General features: G+C 45.1%; 1 protein-coding gene across 1 annotated transcript in view; it reads left to right on the plus strand.

The window, feature by feature from the left end:
* Window positions 1-4,138: 4,138 nt before the first annotated feature.
* RUNX1 (runt-related transcription factor 1) overlaps window positions 4,139-18,745 on the plus strand; it is a gene marked incomplete at its 3' end in the record, with an annotated part of 257,544 nt that continues 242,937 nt past the window's right edge. The window contains exon 1 of the mRNA XM_011950027.1: window positions 4,139-4,420. Within this exon, the coding sequence (XP_011805417.1) occupies window positions 4,363-4,420 (58 nt within the window). The remainder of the gene's footprint in view (window positions 4,421-18,745) is intronic.

An 18,745-nucleotide genomic window follows, 5' to 3' on the forward strand; every position in this document is an offset into this window, starting at 1 on the left:
AGGAAGAAAAAGACATCTCAAAGAACGTAAGCACTTACCATGTTATTATTTCTTTATTAAATTCCAATAGATGCAAGGCTTTCTTCGGCAATGCTTCTCAAACGTTAATGGCTATAGGAATCACCCAAGGAACTGTAAAAATACAGATTCTCATTCAGTAGGCCTGGGATACAGCCCACGATGCAGAGTCCCAACAAGCTCCTGGGTACCATCGACACTGCTAACCCACAGTCCGCTGGTAGAGGAGGAAGCCGTTGAAGCTCTTTCCTTTGAAATAATTCTCACTAGCTGCTCTTCGTATCATTACATAACATTCAAGTGACACGTTGGTTTCGATGTCTGCCTTTTTTCTTTCTTTTGTCCTTTTGGAATCGTATTTCCCCAACAATACATCTTCATCTAGGAAAGGTTAAGAAGTAAATACTGAGGCCGGGCGCGGTGGCTCACGCCTGTAATCCCAGCACTTTGGGAGGCTGAGGCGGGCAGATCACAAGGTCAGGAGATCGAGACCATCCTGGCTAACACGGTGAAACTCTGTCTCTACTAAAAATACGAAAAATTAGCCGGGCGTGGTGGTGAGCACCTGTAGTCCCAGCTACTCAGGAGGCTGAGGCAGGAGAGTGGTGTGAACCCAGGAGGTGGAGCTTGCAGTGAGCCGAGATTGCACCACTGCACTTCAGTCTGGGAGACAGAGCAAGACTCTGCCCCAAGAAAAAACAAACAAACAAAAAAAGAAGTAAATACTGAAACTCTTGCTTGACTGTAAAATAAAGTCTTGGGTAGCTTAAATTTGAATTGCACCTTTATCTAAAGAAGTGAGAGGCTTGTGTGGAAGAGAGATGTGTCCTGTGTGGGCACCATCAGGAGTGTCCAGGAAGGAACGTCTGTAACAGCTGGGCCTCTAGGACTCCCTAGCTATCTCAAACCACTGGATTTGCCAAAAGCAGGTTATAGTCAACCCATGAAGCTTTGATGTCTACGTCCCAGTTTAGAAATCATCCCTGACCTCATTGTCATCATACCATGGAAGTTTCTGGCTAGGACCTCTGTTAGAAAACAGATTTAGAAAATAAGGAAAATCCACGCTACATAGAACAAACTCAGTAGCATTGTCCTCCTGGGATTTTAGACTCCATCCAATTTGGGTGGTCCATCTCTGCCTCCATTTTCTGGCCATAGAATCTACTTTATAATAGACATGTGGAGTTCAGAGACAGCGTGCGGCAATCATGTAATGAAAATCCCTAACAGAGGGTACTTTAATTGGATTGGACTGCACACAGAAGTCTATACATTAATTACAGGGTTATGCAGCAAAACATCTTTCAACCCTTGCTGGTATTTTCACAGGGCCATTAAAACAGACACCTGAGCATTTTCTCCCCACCCCGCCCCCCAACCCATGGTGGCATTTAGAAGCTGCAGCCAATCTAAGCGAGAATGAAAACTGTCATCCAATTCCTTGGCAAAGCCACAGTCCACTGCAGCCACTTGGGTACAATTCCCAAGCCAGAAGCCCAGGGTCTGAGTCACTTGCAGGAACTAGGACAGAGGGTGTGGGTCAATACACAAACTTAGAGAATCCTAACCAGTTCTAGTTAAGATAGGATTAAGCATTTTTCCAGGCGGTTCATTGATGACAAACGTGCCCTTTTGTCTTGGGCTCCTAGGGAAGTGGTAAGGCCAAGTTCACCAGCAGCTGGCTGAGGCTTTACTTATTGTCACGACCTGGAGGGTGCCCAGAAAAGCTCCAACTGTTGCCTCACCAGGCTGTGAAGTTATGCTGCGGCTGCTGTGGCTGTTAACCCCGCCCGGGAAGGCCGTGCAGGGCCAGTGTGCAGGCCTTTGTATTCTGCCCCCTGGTGCCCCGTTGAAACCTCAGCCCCGAAGATGACAGCATCTAGTGAGGCTTCAACGAGCCCCAGCCTTAGAGTGTCTTTACACTCTAACCTGTCCTACGAAGACCCCACTGGAAGGTATAGATATCTGGCTAGAGCTAGGCCCAAAGAGAAAAGTTGAGAATTCGGGCCATTCACTGCCACATCCAAGCCCTCCTCCCAAGCATCTGTACGCCTAAGGCTGAAAGCATCTGAGGAGTTTCTAATATTAAATCTCCCAAGGATATTCTGCACGGCCCCTTGAATTGCTAAGTCATTATGAAGTGTGAGTTGACTCTGCAGTGGCAGCTGCACGTTACAATCCTCAGCTCTTAGGGCCCTTCCAGGGAATATTAAGTGTGGGAGAGAAAAATGAACCCGGTTTGGGGTTCAACTCAGGCTTGACTTTATTAGGGAGGGTAACAACACAGGCCCATTATGTTCATTGTGTTCACAGGGGATTTGCACTGAGGAGTATGAAACACGCATCACATTTAAAGATTCACGAGCCTCATAAAGGAGATGTAGCATTATTATTCTTTTTTAGATGTTAGCAGAGTGTCAACATGTGGCCAGCTAACTTCTCACAAGTGTAAGAGAAAGCGGTCTGTTGAGTTTCAATTCCTGCTTTAGTCAAAACAGGAGTAAGTAAAAATTGTGTCTGTTCCTTTTGAAAGGCTTGTGCCATGGAAGCTGCTATCATTGTGTGTCTTTGTGTGTGTGATTAAGTGGATGAGGGAAAACCGAGGGAGTGTTGTGGGAGTTCAGCTTTTCTGAAGTCCTGTGCTGGCTACTTAGAATCCAGGACTGGCATTTACAAGCCATCATCACGCAGGTTCTCTTGACCCTCTGTGTCGAAATTTCACGTGCACAGAGTACTATGGCGGATATAGGCAGAGCAGAGCAGAATGAATAAGGTAGTTAATTAGGAAAATAAGTCTTTCTTCATCTTGGAACTACAAAACAAAATGACGTTTTGTTTGTCAGCAAGTAAAGCCAGTGGGGCCCAAAAATGAAATACGTGTGACCACAGTGGTTTGCCCACTTACAAAATTGTCCCATTTTTAGCATCTTCAAACAGGCATGTCTTTCTAAGGTAGAGGACACGCTATATAATATTCATTAGTCAGCCCCAGGAGAAGCATCTTCTCCTGGTTCCCCTTCTATTGTGAGATCCTCATGTGCTCAAAGTGTAGTTTTACCTACAGGTGTAAATTAGCCTATTCATTTGAATTGAACTGGAGAAAGGCAATGCAGGGAGCCTTCCTAAGTGACAACACAAATAAACAGCTGCAGATAACCACTGCTTTGTCCCAAATACAGAAATTCTCTTTGCTTTGTTTTCCTTTAGCTTCCTAATTTGCGTGTGTGTGTCTGTGTGTGTGTGTGTGTCTGTGTGTTAAGAGTGTACTATGATTTTATCTCTTTACTGAGATACATACTAAAGTTGTCCATTTAGGGGGAATAAAACCACATAATTTTAGTGTCATTAAAATAGTCTTTTTATTTCAAAAGTAAAATTCTTTTCCTTTCCCGGGCTTTAAAATACCTGTGAGTTGCCAGCCCGTTGTAGGGGTCAGACTCTCACGAAAATATTTCTTTTTATTTATTTTTCCCTTTTATAGTTTCACTTATGCCATGATAGACTTTACCAAGCACTTAACTCTCCCGGAGCTGATGCCTAGCATTTTAAATGACGGGATCCACATCCTGTTGGAGCAGCGGCTTGATGCCAGTGTTGAATTACTATTGAATAAGCAGCAATGAAATCTTTATCAAAATAATCAGTAGTTCCAAAAACCACAAATAACAACAGGAGCCGAGTTGTACTAAATCAGCAAAGACCATTGAGATATAATAAGTGACTGAGTCACTTTTTTCTACATCCCCCCTCTTGCAAAGTCTACTCGGCTATTTTCTTGCACAGCCTGGGGGAGGGCAGGTGGAGGGAAGGAAGGGCATTGCTCAGAAAGGAAAAAAAAAAAATTGACATCACTGAAGTCACGTGATCGGCAAGAACCAATTGAGATGGGCTGTGGAAAGGGGAACAGTTAAATTTGTAATTTGGGTTGTGTGAAAACTTCTTTGGGCCTCATAAACAACCACAGAACCACAAGTTGGGTAGCCTGGCAGTGTCAGAAGTCTGAACCCAGCACAGTGGTCAGCAGGCAGGACGAATCACACTGAATGCAAACCACAGGGTTTCGCAGCGTGGTAAGCATCACCAACCCACAGCCAAGGCGGCGCTGGCTTTCTTTTTTTTTTTTTTAATCTTTAACAATTTGAATATTTGTTTTTACAAAGGTGCATTTTTTAATAGGGCTTTGGGAGTCCCAGAGGTATCCAGCAGGGGGGAAAAGAAAGAGAGATGTAGGGCTAGAAGGGTGAGGGTGAAACAGTGACCTGTCTTGGTTTTCGCTCTGAAGGTAAAAGAAATCACTGAGTCCCCCGCCTTCAGAAGAGGGTGCATTTTCAGGAGGAAGCGATGGCTTCAGACAGCATATTTGAGTCATTTCCTTCGTACCCACAGTGCTTCATGAGAGGTGAGTACATGCTGGTCTTGTAATATCTACTTTTGCTCAGCTTTGCCTGTAATGAAATGGCAGCCTGTTTCACCTCGGTGCAGAGATACCTCGGTGCCTGCCGGTTCCCTGTCTGGTTTGTGGGAGGAATTCAAACTGAGGCATATGATTACAAGGCTATTGGATTACTTACTCATCAGATGGAAGCTCTTCAGAAATGTTTTAATAAATACTTAGTTACGCTGTTGGAGTGTTCAGTCGGTGCGTGAGAACTTTGTCAAGTGTGAGTAAGTTGTGCTGGTCTTGTTTAAAGGCTTAGAGATTACGAAGCTTGCACGAAGCTCACTGGGTTTTAGTTTGCTGTCCCTTGCCCAGAATGACTGTGTCTGAGTTATCCTGAACTCGGCATGCTGTGTGGCCCAGAATGCAGCCTGCCCTGGGGCTTAGCAGGCACATGCACAGAGCCAGCCAGGAGGGCTGGTGCCAGTGTGGGGCAGGAGGTGGAGGCTCTCAGATAGCCTTGCACCAGCCTGGGGACTTCAGGGCCAAAGTGGCAAGGCAGCTGTCTCTACAAGGCAGAGAGTACAGGAGCCTGACAGACTTGGTTAGGTTAAAATCATCAGCACGGGGCTGTGCTGTAATTTTCCTTGTAGCCTCAATGCAAACAGACGGCCAGCATCTTTCAAGAGAGAAAGGAAGCAGACTGTGGCATACTGAGGTCTCTCTGGAAAACGGCAATGAAGAAGGTTCCTAAGTTAAGCATTCTCACAGCTGAAGTTGTTAGATTACAGGCTTATGAATAGGAACAGCCAGGGTGGAAAACCTGTCTCCATTTTTGAAACCAGCCTCTTGAAATGCACAAAGCTGTGGTTGAGCTGTGAGTGTGTGAGTGTGTGTGTGCCTGTGTGTTTTGTGTATCTTTCGTGGTAAAAGAGGGCTGTGCTTAAACAAACAAAAATAATAACATAAAATGTCACAAAGGCATTGCCGTGTGCGTCGGGGCACGCACTCTGACCAGTGCCTGCAAAGTGTTTCTTGATGGTTTGGCAAAGCCGAGATGGAGTGGGCTGGGATAGGAGAATAATTAATTTTCTGGCTACAGACTCTCTTGAGCACCCAAATAGTATCTGTGACTCATTATTTATTCATACAGCTAAGTGAGCAGGGGAATGCAGAGGGTTTGCCAGTCACTTTATCACAGCAAATGCTATTGTGAATGCACAGGGCTCTGTGTTTCCGGGTCCCTGATATTAAAAAAACTTGACGAGAGAGAGAAAGCGTGTGTGTGTGTGTGTGTGTGTGTGTGTGTGTGTGTGTGTGTGTGTGTTGGGGATGGCAAGAGAGAAATTAAAGGGAAAGAGAAGAAAGCAAGTCGTTAACCAAGCTCAAGTTTCAAATTAAAGAGTTTTCAAGTGCTTCTTTACTGGCAGCAGAGGGAATTTTAGTGAAGTTGAATCATGCAGACATGCATTAGTCACTAGTCTTGTAGCGTCGTTCTGTTGGTAGCACAGACACACCGGCCACTGGTAAAAAGCTGCAAACGGCTCCCTGGCTGCGTTTCCTCTGGGCTGCTAACAAGCAGAGGAAGCAATATTTGTTGAATAACAGAAGAAAAGATCTTCCTGACTTTACTCCACTTTCAATACTCCCTCGGAACGTGTATTGTTTCCTATTTTATCAACTCAGGAAGGCAGATTCCGGAAATTTTTAAGCATTCCATTGAGCAGTTGATTGGATTTCAGTGTGCAGTGCTGGCCCCTGGGCTCTCCTTACTGGCCAACAGCAAAGATGGTGAGGGACACGGTGACCTGTGCAGACATCAGGAAATAGCAGGAGTGCCGCTGTCTCCCAGACAAGCCCAGGGCTCCTGTGCCCAATGGACACTCCGCTGACCTGCCCTTGATTAGGAACGAGGGTCGGTTAGTTTTCATGGGGGCAGTGTAGGGAGGGGACTAAGCTCGCAACAAGCCTCAAAAGGGCTAATCTGGAAAGGTTTTTCCACTCCTTCCTTTCAGTGAAAGGAACTCAGGGTTCTTTAGAATCTCTAATTTGATAATATAATATTGAGATTTGCTATCAGAGGGCCAGGTGAAATCTTGGCAATTTCCTGGTTAATTGCATCCAAGTGATCCATCAACAGAAAGGTTTAAATTGTCCAGGTTAGCTGTCCACATCATTCACCAGAGCCAGAGAGGTGGCAAAATATCATTTCTTTTGGTACCGTTTGGTCATCATCTTAGAGCCTGATGCTAGAAGAACCACCATCCCTGCCAACAAATGGCTCTGCCCCAGAGTTCTCAGCCTGTTGCCATAGCTGGGCCACTCGCAGTGGTCAATGCGGTCACTTCTGGCTGCCTATAATTTACAACGTGTGTTCCCTCCCCAACGGCAACTGTGAGCCGAAAGGGAAGACAGCATCTTTGTTTTCTTCCCGGGATGGTACTTTATCAGCCCATGCAATTCTCACAGAAGGAAACCTGTAACTCATTTTGAGCCAGATACCCATGTGGAAATGGGGGGAAAGAGAGGAGTGAACCCAAGCAAACCATTGTTCCCTTCCTTGAGAGAGGCAAGCCGGAGTCTGAGAGACTGGCACATGAAATTGATGTGGTCTACCACAGAAAACTCGGGGCTTTTTCTATCACACCACACCAGGTTCCCACCGAATTTGCTTAGGAAAGAAGACAAGATGCGATTGAAATTTCCTGGAATTATCACACATGGTGTGCAATGTAAAATTCTTGCTGAACCCAAACTTGGGTTCCCTTGAAAAGTGCAGTGTGTTGGCAGAAAGAGTTGAGGTAGGTGTGGAGAGGAAAAGCCTCGGCATGTACATATTTTTGCAAAATGGCTCAGGTAGCCTTGTTCTTAGAAGTGGCTTAGTGGTCTATGCAAAGCCTGAACACTCACATGCCTCTGCGTTCCTAGAACCACAGGTAAAAATCTCAGCGAGACTGACTCCCTGCTTGCCTTCTCAGTGGTTCAAGTTTACTCCACTGAAGCAGTCTTTCAAAGGGAATTGCCGAGTACAAAGCTGCATATATAAAGTAAGTTCTTCTCTAAGCATCAGCTTGCCGCTCTTTTCAGAAGAATATTTATTAAGACACTTCTTCTGGCTTGCCTGAACTGAAGATCTGAATATCTTAAGAGTTCAGGCTTAAGCCACAGAAATGTATTTTCGCACAGTTCTGGAGGCAGGCTGGAGGTCTGAGATCAAGGTGTCGGCAAGGCTGGTTTCTAGTGAGGCCTCTCTCCTTGGTTTTGCAGAAAGCTGCCTTCTCCCTGTTTCATCACATGGTTATTCCTCTGTGTGTGCTGTATCCTAATCTCTTCTTATAAGGATACTAATTGCATTGTATTGGGGTAGCCTAATGACATCATTGTAAAACCCTCTGTCCAAATAGAGTCAAATTATGAGCACTTTGGGGTTAGGACTTCAATGTATTAATTCTGGGGAGACACAGTGCAGTTCCTAACAGTGGGTCTCAGCAAATCTGACTCACCCTGGCCCACAAGGAAACTGTGGGATGGGGCATCCTGGCTGCTCTCCTGGATGTTGAAGAATGAGACTCTAGTTCCTCATTTGTGAGATGGAGTTTCACATCTGAAACTGCCCATACATTTTGAAACTATAAAAAAAATGTGTGATAAAACTATCTAAACTCACAATCATGCCTTTGCCATTTAGACTTTTTGCACGCTAAGAAGCTTTAGAAAATGACAAGTAATTTTGAAATGTTTAAGTGTTAAAAGAGCAAACGGCGGTTCCCCCAAAGAAACTATCTCTTGGCTCTGCTTTCTTGAGGAGGATTGTCTTTGTACTTCAGACTCACTTTGCTAGTGGGGTTTAGGGGGCTGTAGGAGGCCCCACAGCTGCTCACACACCGAGCACAGGGTCACAGAGCAACCAGTAGCAGAAGCACCTTTGGAAGCAGCAGCTGACCCGATTCTGAATGGCAAGGAGCGTTTTTGAGCTTTTGAAAGCAAATGAGTAGCTGAGACGTTCCTACATTCTCTCAAAATAGATCCGAAAGGTGTGCTCAGAAAAGATGTAGCCCTTTACTGAGAAATCAAGCCTGGTGAGATGCTGGGACAGAGGAGGGCTGCACGGCTGCTGTGCACACACAGACTTTAATAAGGAGCCCAAGGCCTAGAGGGAAGAGTCTGGAGGAATAAGAGCACCTGATATTAGAGAAAGCAATGACAGGAGGTGCGTGCAGGGAATGTGCTCAGATGACACAGTGATGGCCTTTTCTTTCTTTACTTTTTTCTGACTTTCATCAAATAGCATATAGAACTTCTCTCTTGAGCCTTAGTTTCCTCATCTGCAGAGTAAGGGTAGCAATGGTACCTGTTATTAAGGTAGCTGTGTGGTCCGAATTAATCTGTGTAAGGTGCTTCGCCCAGCCATATAAAGTAAGCAATAAATCTGAACGGTGGCTATCAATGTTCAGTTATCTAAGATGGCAGCCCGTCAACCCCTGTCTGCTCTAGGGAGGGAGAGGTCACAATGCCCTGGAGGACATTACGGGAGGCTCGCTGGAGAGAGGGGCACAGGAGTTGGAGGAGGGGAAGGTGGGAACAAAGAAAACAAGGAAGAGTGATCTAGGCTGAGAGTACAGCCTGGGCAAAGTTAGAGCTGCAGGATCCCACATGGGCATGGATGGCGGTGGGTAACTTACCCTAAAGGCTTTTCAACAGCAGGTCAGCCTTCCTGCCTTGTGGAGAAAGAGCAAGAGCCCTTTATGAAATTCAGCTTAACAAGTTTTGATTTTAAATACGGAGGCTAGTTGGGGCACGATGTCATGCTAAGTCTTTGGTCTGAACACACAAGGACAACAGAGATGTCTCTCTTCATTGAGACTGCTGGTGTAGCTTTATTTTCTCCGAGCCTCTTCTTAAGGAAAAAGCCATTTTTCCTGTGTAACTATGAGCAGGTTCTCTGGGCCTGTGAGAGACTCCCATTTCCCCTGCTCCTTGGGGACACTTGTGATCATGTTCTTTGTCAAAGCCCAGACATGAAGGTAGCTTTGATGGCTTGTCTTGTTGGAGGCAGCAGAGGAGGCCCACACAGGAAACTCAAGCAAATTTTCAGTTTCTCAGGTAACTTCCTAGTGACCTAGATGAGTCAATAGATGTCTTTGTGTCTCATTTGAGTTCTGCAAAATGGGCTAATAATATTCTAGACAAGCTTGCATCCAAATTACCAAGTTCCTGTTGGAAATCTTTACATGCATCGGAAAGAGGTACTATAAAACACATCACAAATCTTCTTAACAACACAAAGCCACTTAAAAATATTTTATTTTCTGTTAGAAAATAGTTCTCCTATCATTTCACACATGCAAGATACTTTCCCTCATTTTTGCAATTGTTTTCTCCAACTCCCATTTTTCAAGAAATCTTCAGAAGCTACTCTGGTGCCTGAATAGACATTACAATGTACAGAACACTTTTTCTGCAACTCTTGTTTCTCGGCCTCCTCTGTTCCTCCCCATCAGATGCCACTAGTCCCCTTCTTTAGCCTTTTCGCTAAGCCTCCAGCCAAGCAGAAGAGTTATGTCTTTTTTGGCTTTTTCCCCCTCAAAAAATATAATAACTAGGATGTCCTGGAGTGGTAAAAAGGGAGCATTTCCTTTGAGATCTTTGCTGACCATGAACACAATCAGGGAGTGCTTTAAGAGACCACAGGCTGGCTCCTGAACACAAAACAGGGCTCAAAACCTCCTGTCGTCTTCAACATGCTGGGAGAATAAGCTCAGACACACTCCTCTCACTTGCACAGGCTTCACTCTTTGCTGGGGAGACACGTCCTGTGCTCTCTTTGCTCTCTGAATCTCTCTCTTTCTCTCCCTCCCCCATCTTGCAATGACACTGAGTAATGATGCCAGAAAGGAGCCAAGGTGGAGGAATAAACACTAAATCCGAAACATGACAGAAATTATGTATTTTATTGCAATGACAGAAAGAAAGTAAAGCTCTTGCTCAGGTTTACCCATGAAAATTATGTTTGCCTGCACATAGGGAAAAGCTGAGCACAGTGGCTTGAGCAGACGGGCACTGGTCTGTGTGGTGTACAGGAGTTCTGAAGTGAGCAGTCCAGGCTGATACGGTGGGGTGCAGGACACTCCTATGTTTTGGGCCCACCATGCTGAGGCCAGGGAGCGATGGCCTGCACCTCTGATCTGTCCAGGCAGAAAGGACATGGGAGGCCTCAACTCCTCCTTGTGGGGCCTGGTATTTTTATTCAGGAAGGGAAGCCCTTCTCTGCAAACTTTTGCTGACATATTGCTTAGGCCACAATGAGGTCACAAGCCTCTGGCTGGAGGGAACTGAGGACAATGGAATTGTCACTTTCCAGCCTGGAGAGTGGAGGGAAGCAGAGAGGAAGGTGGCTGGGAGCAGATGTCTTGTGAGCCCAGAGCCGTATCTGCCAGACCTGGTGACAAAGATAGGCTGTGCTTTCTCAGCCATATTTTGTATCATTTGTTTTCTGTGCCAGCTGGGCTTTGGAAACACATGCAGAGAAACTTTAAGTTCTTCCTTCAGTCCCTCTTGGAATTTGCAGATGGATGCCAGGGGGGAATATTTATTCTTGACCCACTGAAAGCAAAATGGATAGGAGAAGGGATGAGGTGGGGCAGGGGGCTGGTTAAATGGATCGAAGTTCACACCTTTTTTCAGTGTCAAAGCCGCAAATCACACTTGAGCCTCTCCTCACCTTAGAATGAGCAACAGAAAACCAGGCAGCCTGTATCTATGGGAATGTTGCTTGCATCAGAGCCACGGCACCTTGCTGTGAGGGTGATAGATTTCTCGCAGCTGGAAATAGTTGCTTCCCATGCCCCCCCCCATCTTCCTCACTCTTTTAAATTCTCAAAACTCCATCACCCAGCCTCCCAAACTTGTTTTAATTTTTAAGAGAATTCTTTTCTACAAAAGAGGAAAACTTTCTTTCAAATGGCCCTCCACAAATTTCCCTAAAGATGATTTGATCTCTGATAGAAATGTGAAAAACAGGTAACCAGAGAATTGCCCTCTATCTGGCTATAAACACTTATTCATACGTTGACTTTCTGCAAGTTACAGATGCTTTTTGCTTTGTAATTACTGGCCCTGTCTATTTCCTCTGCGTGGATGCAAGTCTTTCTGCCTGAGAAAGTCATTGCTTCATTAAAAAAAAAAGAAAAAAAAAAAGAAAGAAAGAAAGGATGAATGAAAAGAAAGTCGTTATTCAGTTTTTCTCTTGAAATTAGAAATTTCTTTTTGTTTTGCTTTCATTTTGTTTTTCTGCAAGATCGGTGTTCATTTAGAGAATTGTTGATTTTGTATGCAGCGCTGCCCTCCCATTCCATGGTCCATATGTGTCTGTTTTTTGATGGACTTCTTTTTAAGCAGTGAGTTCCCCAAGACATTTTTGGGGCCCCAAATGGAAAAAGTCATCTCAAATAGAAATCTCAGTTTGCTAGTTGGGCTTGCTCGATGGCTCTGCTGATTTCAAGACTGATGCTGCTTTGCGTAAATGCGAAGTTCATGTTAAATTGATTCTAAATCAAATACTCAACGTGTTCAGTCTTGAAACATGTCCATTGGGAAAGAGAACTATGCAGCTCCAACATGTGGCAAAGATTCTACTTTTACTTTCTTTGCCAACATCCAACTTTTGCTCCTGGGCGTTCGAATACCCTCTGTAGAGACTGTGACTTCTCAAAAAAACTTTGCTAGTCTTGGATGGAGAATGAAACAATAAGATTTGAGCAATAAATCAAATATAGCCTGAGAGCAACACCACAGAGCAGCCTCTGTCATCTCCTCTCCTGGGGAGGTACATTGGTCTTGATCGGCTCTCATAGACTTCTGAAAGAAAATGTGTAGGTTTTCATATATATGTTTTTCATTGTTAGTAGATCCTAGAGAAAGACCCAAAAAATCTTGCAGCAGTTAGCTTGCCAGATGGGGGGTATGTTAAAAAGAGCAAACAGAAGTCAGAACTCTGAACACACCGCTGGGTATTCCATAGTCACAGTCCATCGTGGGTGAGTTTTGGTTGTTGGCTTTTGTTTTTGTTTTCGTTTTTGTTTTTGTTTTAGATGAGTCTAACTCTGCCACCAGGCTGGAGTTCAGTGGCCCTACCTCAGCTCACTGCAATCTCCACCTCCCGGGTTCAGCCATTCTCCTGCCTCAGCCTCCTGAGTAGCTGGGATTACAGGCAGGCACGTGCCACCACGCCCGGCCAATTTTGTATATTTAGTAGACATGGGGTTTCACTGTGTTAGCCAGGATGGTCTCAATCTCCTGACCTTGTGATCCGCCCACCTCAGCCTCCCAAAGTGCTGGGATTACAGGTGTGAGCCACTGCGCCTGGCCCATCATGGGTAAAATTTTTAAGGAAGACTAAAATTGTCAGAGTGGCACTCATTGCTCAAGAGAGAAGCACTTTCCCTTTTTCTGTGCAAAATTTTGTAATATATGTAGCTATCAATGTTTGTTTCTTATTAATGCCCCCAGAACGTGCAAAAGATAATTTAGGTTAACTAAGATATATTGGTTTTGGTGCCATTTTTTCCAGGAGCAGTTTTAACACCAACCACAGTTTGCTGCACTTTCTTACAGAGCTTCTTTTTGCCCTTTGAACTCTGTGCACCGAGCCCCTCATTCCATACCATCTGCAGGCTGCATCTGGGCAGCTTCATCCAGCTCGCTAACAGTCACAGCTGAACTTGACATTCACCCACTTTGAAAGTATAGAATTCATAAAATCTGAAACCACATATGTGTATAAAACCCATGCAAGAGTGAGGAGGAACTAAAAGGAGGAGAAAAAGTAGTTCTTCTCTTCAGGAGTGTTCTCTCTTATCCCAGCCCCTTTCGTGTAACGAATGGGTGAATGGGTGAAAATGAAATTATTTAGGCATCAACGGGTAGGAACAGAAACTCAGGCTGCTATTTTATTATTATTTATTGTTATTGATTCTACTGTTTCTAAAGATCAGAATGGCTTTTACTTCCGATGTTCTAGAGGAGAGGAACAACGTTAAGCAACCTTAAACAAATATTAGCACTGTGAAAGGCGCAGTGTCATATAAAGAAGTAAAAGTGCCGACAATGAAAATTCTATCCAACTGTCAGTCATTCCATATCATTACTTCATCTTTTTTTTTAAAGACTGTGTCTCCCATATGCTTCCCTCCAGGTTGTATTCAAAACAAAGAACTAATTGTATTACAGATGTGAATAAATCTGTTAAAAAAAATAAATGAACCATGAGACATATGAACTATAAGACATTGGTCTACATGATGCTTTGTTAAGTGTTATGTGCTGTGTTATAGAGTTATATAGAGAGTTATATATATGTAGTTCTATATCGTTTCAGTTGACATCTAAAAATTATGTAACTATTTGTTAAAACTGTAATTACAAATATTTTTAAACTGCTAGAAAGGAAAAGCAGAATATTTGGCTGGAGTGATTTTTACACATCTCTCTACCTTAGGGCACCAGAGAGGTTCACTGGCCCAGGGTTCCATAACTGGTTGGTGCCTGAGTCAGAATGAGAAACCAGGTCTTCTCAGCTCCTGTTACCCACAGTTTTGCAGACACTGAATTTATGAGGTGGATTCCATTCAAGCGTCCACATAACTAGCAGACACTTCTCCTAATCCTCCTCAATTCCCCTTTGCATTGCTCAGATACCACAATCCTTTACAGGTTAAATCCCTTCACCTTGTGAACTCATTAGGCAGGGCAATGTGTATGAATCCCCAAGTCATTAAGAACGTCCTTAGGCTGTGTTAGAAATGCAATTGCCATAGGAGTAACCAGCCCCTGCTGCCCTTTGGATGTTCTCTTACCCCAAATCCAGCACCACCTTGGTTAAGCACCCGCCATGTGCCTGCGCACCTGGCTCCTTAGGCAATGTTACAATTAACCAGGTTGGTTTTGATGAGGGTCTAGGGCAAAATCTGGATGAACACAACAGCCAATGTGCACCTCCATGCAGAGGGTTCAGAGATGGCCTTGGTCAAGGCTGCCAGGCTTCAGCTCTGGAAGGAGCCCTTGGAAGTGGGAGATTTCATCTTTGTATAAAAATTGGAACCCAAACTATAATTCCCATCAGGGATATTTATGCTCACATCACTCCTGATTCAAAGCTCAGAAGTGGCCTCAGGAGAAATAAAGGTCGCTCTCTCTCTCTCTCTGTCTCTCTCACACACACACACACATGCACACACACAGAGGCCAGCATTCAAAATTCACATGCTTAGGGAATCCATTGGGACTTCTCCCCAGGATGTGCTGAATTCAAGGAAACTTCTCTAGGTGTAGCATAAACTGCTGAAATGCTCACCATCAGCCATTTCCAGACTCTTGATCTTGCCACCTATCAGTAAATATGGTTTCACATGCCCCACTATCTATGCATGGTTATTTCCTTATAAATTATATGCTGTACTCCTGTATTGATATAATTACAGTATGTGCATTATGAAATACATCCTCCAAATAGAAATTAAAATGAAATTTTAAAAGCACTAGTTGTTTTTCCTACCCCTCCATGGGCACCCCAATTTGAATCAAAAAATTCCTAGATACCAACAAATGTCATGTCTCTGCTTACCAGGACGTAGCTTCTCTCTGCAGACCTTTATTTCTTACCCTGGAGGCTTCAGTCCATGTTGAAGTGTAAACTCCACTCAGCTCCTGGAGGAATCATGTTTTCTTTATCACCAGGGTCATCTTCTACGAGTTGCCTTTGATAGGGAGGCCAGGAGGAAGACAGGCCTAAGCACAGGGGTGGGGTGGGGGAGCAGGAAGCCTGTGGGCTTTAGAATTGAGGAATTGGTTTCTCCCTGTCCCCAGCATCCACCACCTGTGTGAACTTCAGCCATTTATCGAACCTCACAGAGCCCCAAGTTTCTCATCTGTAAACAAGGGGAATGAGCCCTACTTTGCATGGTTGTCAAGAGGATTTGAGATAATATGTATAAAGCAATGGACACATAGAGGAAGTCAATAAGTAAAACGTAACTCTGAAAATGCCACTGAAGGGAGGCTAGGGACAGGAAAGCTATCTCCACCAACCTCAAGAACATGGCCCCAAAGCTGTTCCAGGAACTGGGCATGTATGAAGATTAAAAAAAAAAAAAAAAGAAAAAGAAAGAAATGTCTGCCTCTCTCATCATGTAGCAGTGCAGAAATGATCTTGGTGCTCTTTGGCAGAAGGTTGAGTTTATGAACATTAAAACTGGTAGTAATAACAGCTAGCATTTATTGAGCATATGCTATGCACAAGGCACTTGCACCGTTCCAAGCATTTTCTTGCCTTACTGCATTAAAATTTTGGCACAGCCCTGTGAGTAGTTGCTCTCATTATTAATCCCACTTAATGGAGGGGAAGCGTGGCCTGCCAAAGTTGGGTGACCTGCTTGTGGTTACGCTGCTGGGAAAGGTGTAGGTGGGGTCCAAACGGAGGCGGTTCCTGCAGCAGAGCCCACTATCTGTCTACCCGTGGAGGGGACAGGTGGGTGCTGAGAATATCTGTTTGGCACATGAGGGAGCTTAGCCTTACAGAGTGAAAGCCTTGCCAAGGCCCCAAGGACAGGGGGTGACGCTGTGGGGTGGCACCAAGCTGGGGCACTGGCCACCATCCTGGTCTGCTTTTCTGACTCTGGATGCATTTGGTGGTTTTATGGCCCCATCATTGGTATCCAGACCTCTCCTGCCGACATGTTTCTCCCGTCAGAGCTGAGAGAGATGTTCAGGTGGTTCCCAGACAGGCCAAAAGAAATAGGCCTTTAAGCCAGGGGTGCTCAAACTTGTTCCCAAGATGATGGTGACACGCAGGGGTGGGGAGAAACCGCTGCTATGCCTTCTTCCTGAGCGACCAGTTGTTTTCATTTATCAATCTGAGAATCCATCAGAGGTGACATCAGGGTGACGTAAATTAGGCACTTCTCATGAAAAACTTAAGGCGACACTTGCTTCCATTGTTGTACAAGGCTGACCTTGCATTTACATGGGCTTGAGAGTCACCACCTTGAATTTTGTGTCCCAGGTGCATCTCTTGCCCTATCGCAGTCCAGGCTGTGGAACACGTGTACACAAGAAACCACAGAATGATGTGCCCAGCAGTCAGGGGCCTGCCGTCTGAGTCCCTCCTTCAGGGGTGGACCACCCCAACCCTGACTGACCCTGGCCAGGGTTTTCCATGAGGCTTGCCCCAAGCACTTCCCATCCACTTATTCCTGAGGTTAAAATAAAAATTGCACCCAGAAGCAATTGTTTCAGTTGTGACAGCAAGCAGTGGCCTCAGTCACTCCTGTAAACAGGACCTCATACCACTAAGTGTCAGTGGCATAACAAGAGTTGAGATGCACACACCTACTGGTTGGCCTTTGAGAACGGCCTTTCTGCAGAGACATTTGTCATTTCAAAAAGTCCATGTCACCAGTCCTCTGACATCATGACAATTCCTTTTGTCAAGTAGTTGGGGGAGGGCGGTTTCCCCTTTTTTTCCCGCTTCACCTTTATTGTATAAAAGGCATTTCTCCTCTGATTATACTACAACAAGCTACTTCTGAGTCACAGAAAGTTCCTTCCCTTTCTGGAGGGGTTCGGCGTGCTGAAGGATGCAATCATAAATGACTTTCTCCCCCAAAAGCCTGCTCACAGCCAGCCATGTGAGTGCTCTGATCAATGGAAATGCAGGGGGCTGGCCAGCCTCTTATGGCTGCTGTGCAAACATCTTAACAGGACAAATTGAAAGATGTGCAAGCTAATTATTCTCCCCAGTAAAAAATCATAATATAAGATCATAAAGCTCCTTAGGAAAGGAACCTGCTTTTCTTATACACAATGTACAATTAACAGGAAAGTAAAAATTTCATGCTATAAACTAGAGATCATATTCTGGGCATCCTTGTGATTTGTTGTGCTTCTTCAGGCTTATTTAGCACTGTGTGCACACACAGCAGGGTTCGGCGGCCCAGCTGCTGCCTGCTCCCTCTTCTGTCTTCCCTCAGGGATAGTGGCCTCTACTGTCACCTTCAGACCCAACTTGGGTTCTTCCTGAGGATTCCTGGCTCCCAGACCCACAGCAGCCTCTGGGGAGGCCCAGGGTTCCCGACCCTCAACCCTCTCAGTTCAGGATCAAACATATCATTTACACGGAAGCAGTTGGAGTTGTTTTAAACAGCCACTTCACATCTCTCTATTCCTCTTTTCAATCACAACCACGTGACCTGAAGGAGCAGAAAGTAGAGAGAGACCTGCAATGAGCCTGGACAACCCCCACCTGTGCCCCACATGGGTTCTCAATCTGGAGTCCACGTCAAACAAGAGGGAGAGGGAGGAACCCCCAGTGCCGTCCCGTGTCCTCCACACTGTTGTCGTGAACAATTCTGGCTGACCTCCTAAAGTTATGAGATGATTCCATTTCATTGTGGCTTATGAATGATGAGAACAAATAACATTCACTTGCAGTGGTGTCAGGTGCGCTGCCTCCATCGTCTCTTTTAATCAAAAACCTTACGATAGTGGCACAGCTGCTAATTCCCACTGGCTAAAAATCAAAAATAAAATGAAGCAAAAACCAGGTTACAAAAGCAGCCCAGGCCACACGGCTTGTAGGAGGCAGAACCCAGCTGGAGTCCAGATTCTCTTTGGCTTTCCAGCTCCCATCTGGCCTCTCTGTGATGTGATGGAGTAGGGGGAGGGGAGTTTTACAGGTGCAGCCTGTGCGGTCTGAGAGCCTGTGTTCAAATGCCAGCTCTGTCCTTTCCCACTGAGTCACCTTGAACAGGCTACTCACCCTTTCTGTTCCTCCCTTTCCTCATCTATACAGTGTGACGATGATGATTACCCCGTGTGGTTCTTGCGAACACTGAATCAGAAATACGCAGAATGCTGTCTGATACATGGTCGCTATCATCATGGGCTTTTCCTTTCTACCCTGATTTGCATTTTAAATTAGACACTATTTGACTGGATTTTCCCATTTTCTTCCTTACACACTACGCAAACCAAATCTAACAAGTGAACTCCAAATGTGTCATCCCAGTGAGTGCGCGTGGTCACTAATGCATCCTTGTACATTGGATCTGTTCACTCTGGCAGCAAACGGCTGAAGCTGGAGATGAGGTGGGGAGTATAACAGGAACAGACTCAGGCTGAGTGGGGGTCTCGGCCCTGGTCGATGTGCCATTGTACCCTGATCTTCCTCCTGTACATCTCTCTGGTAAAATGAGAGAGCTACTGGCTGAGGTTACTCAGCTGCCATGTTCAAGATAAAAGGCATCATGCAGGCTGAGGATCTGGCCTCTGCTCATGGGGTTTCCTGACCTT

The sequence above is a fragment of the Colobus angolensis genome, unplaced genomic scaffold (assembly GCF_000951035.1).
Source record: "Colobus angolensis palliatus isolate OR3802 unplaced genomic scaffold, Cang.pa_1.0 Scaffold300, whole genome shotgun sequence".
Lineage (NCBI taxonomy): Eukaryota > Metazoa > Chordata > Mammalia > Primates > Cercopithecidae > Colobus > Colobus angolensis.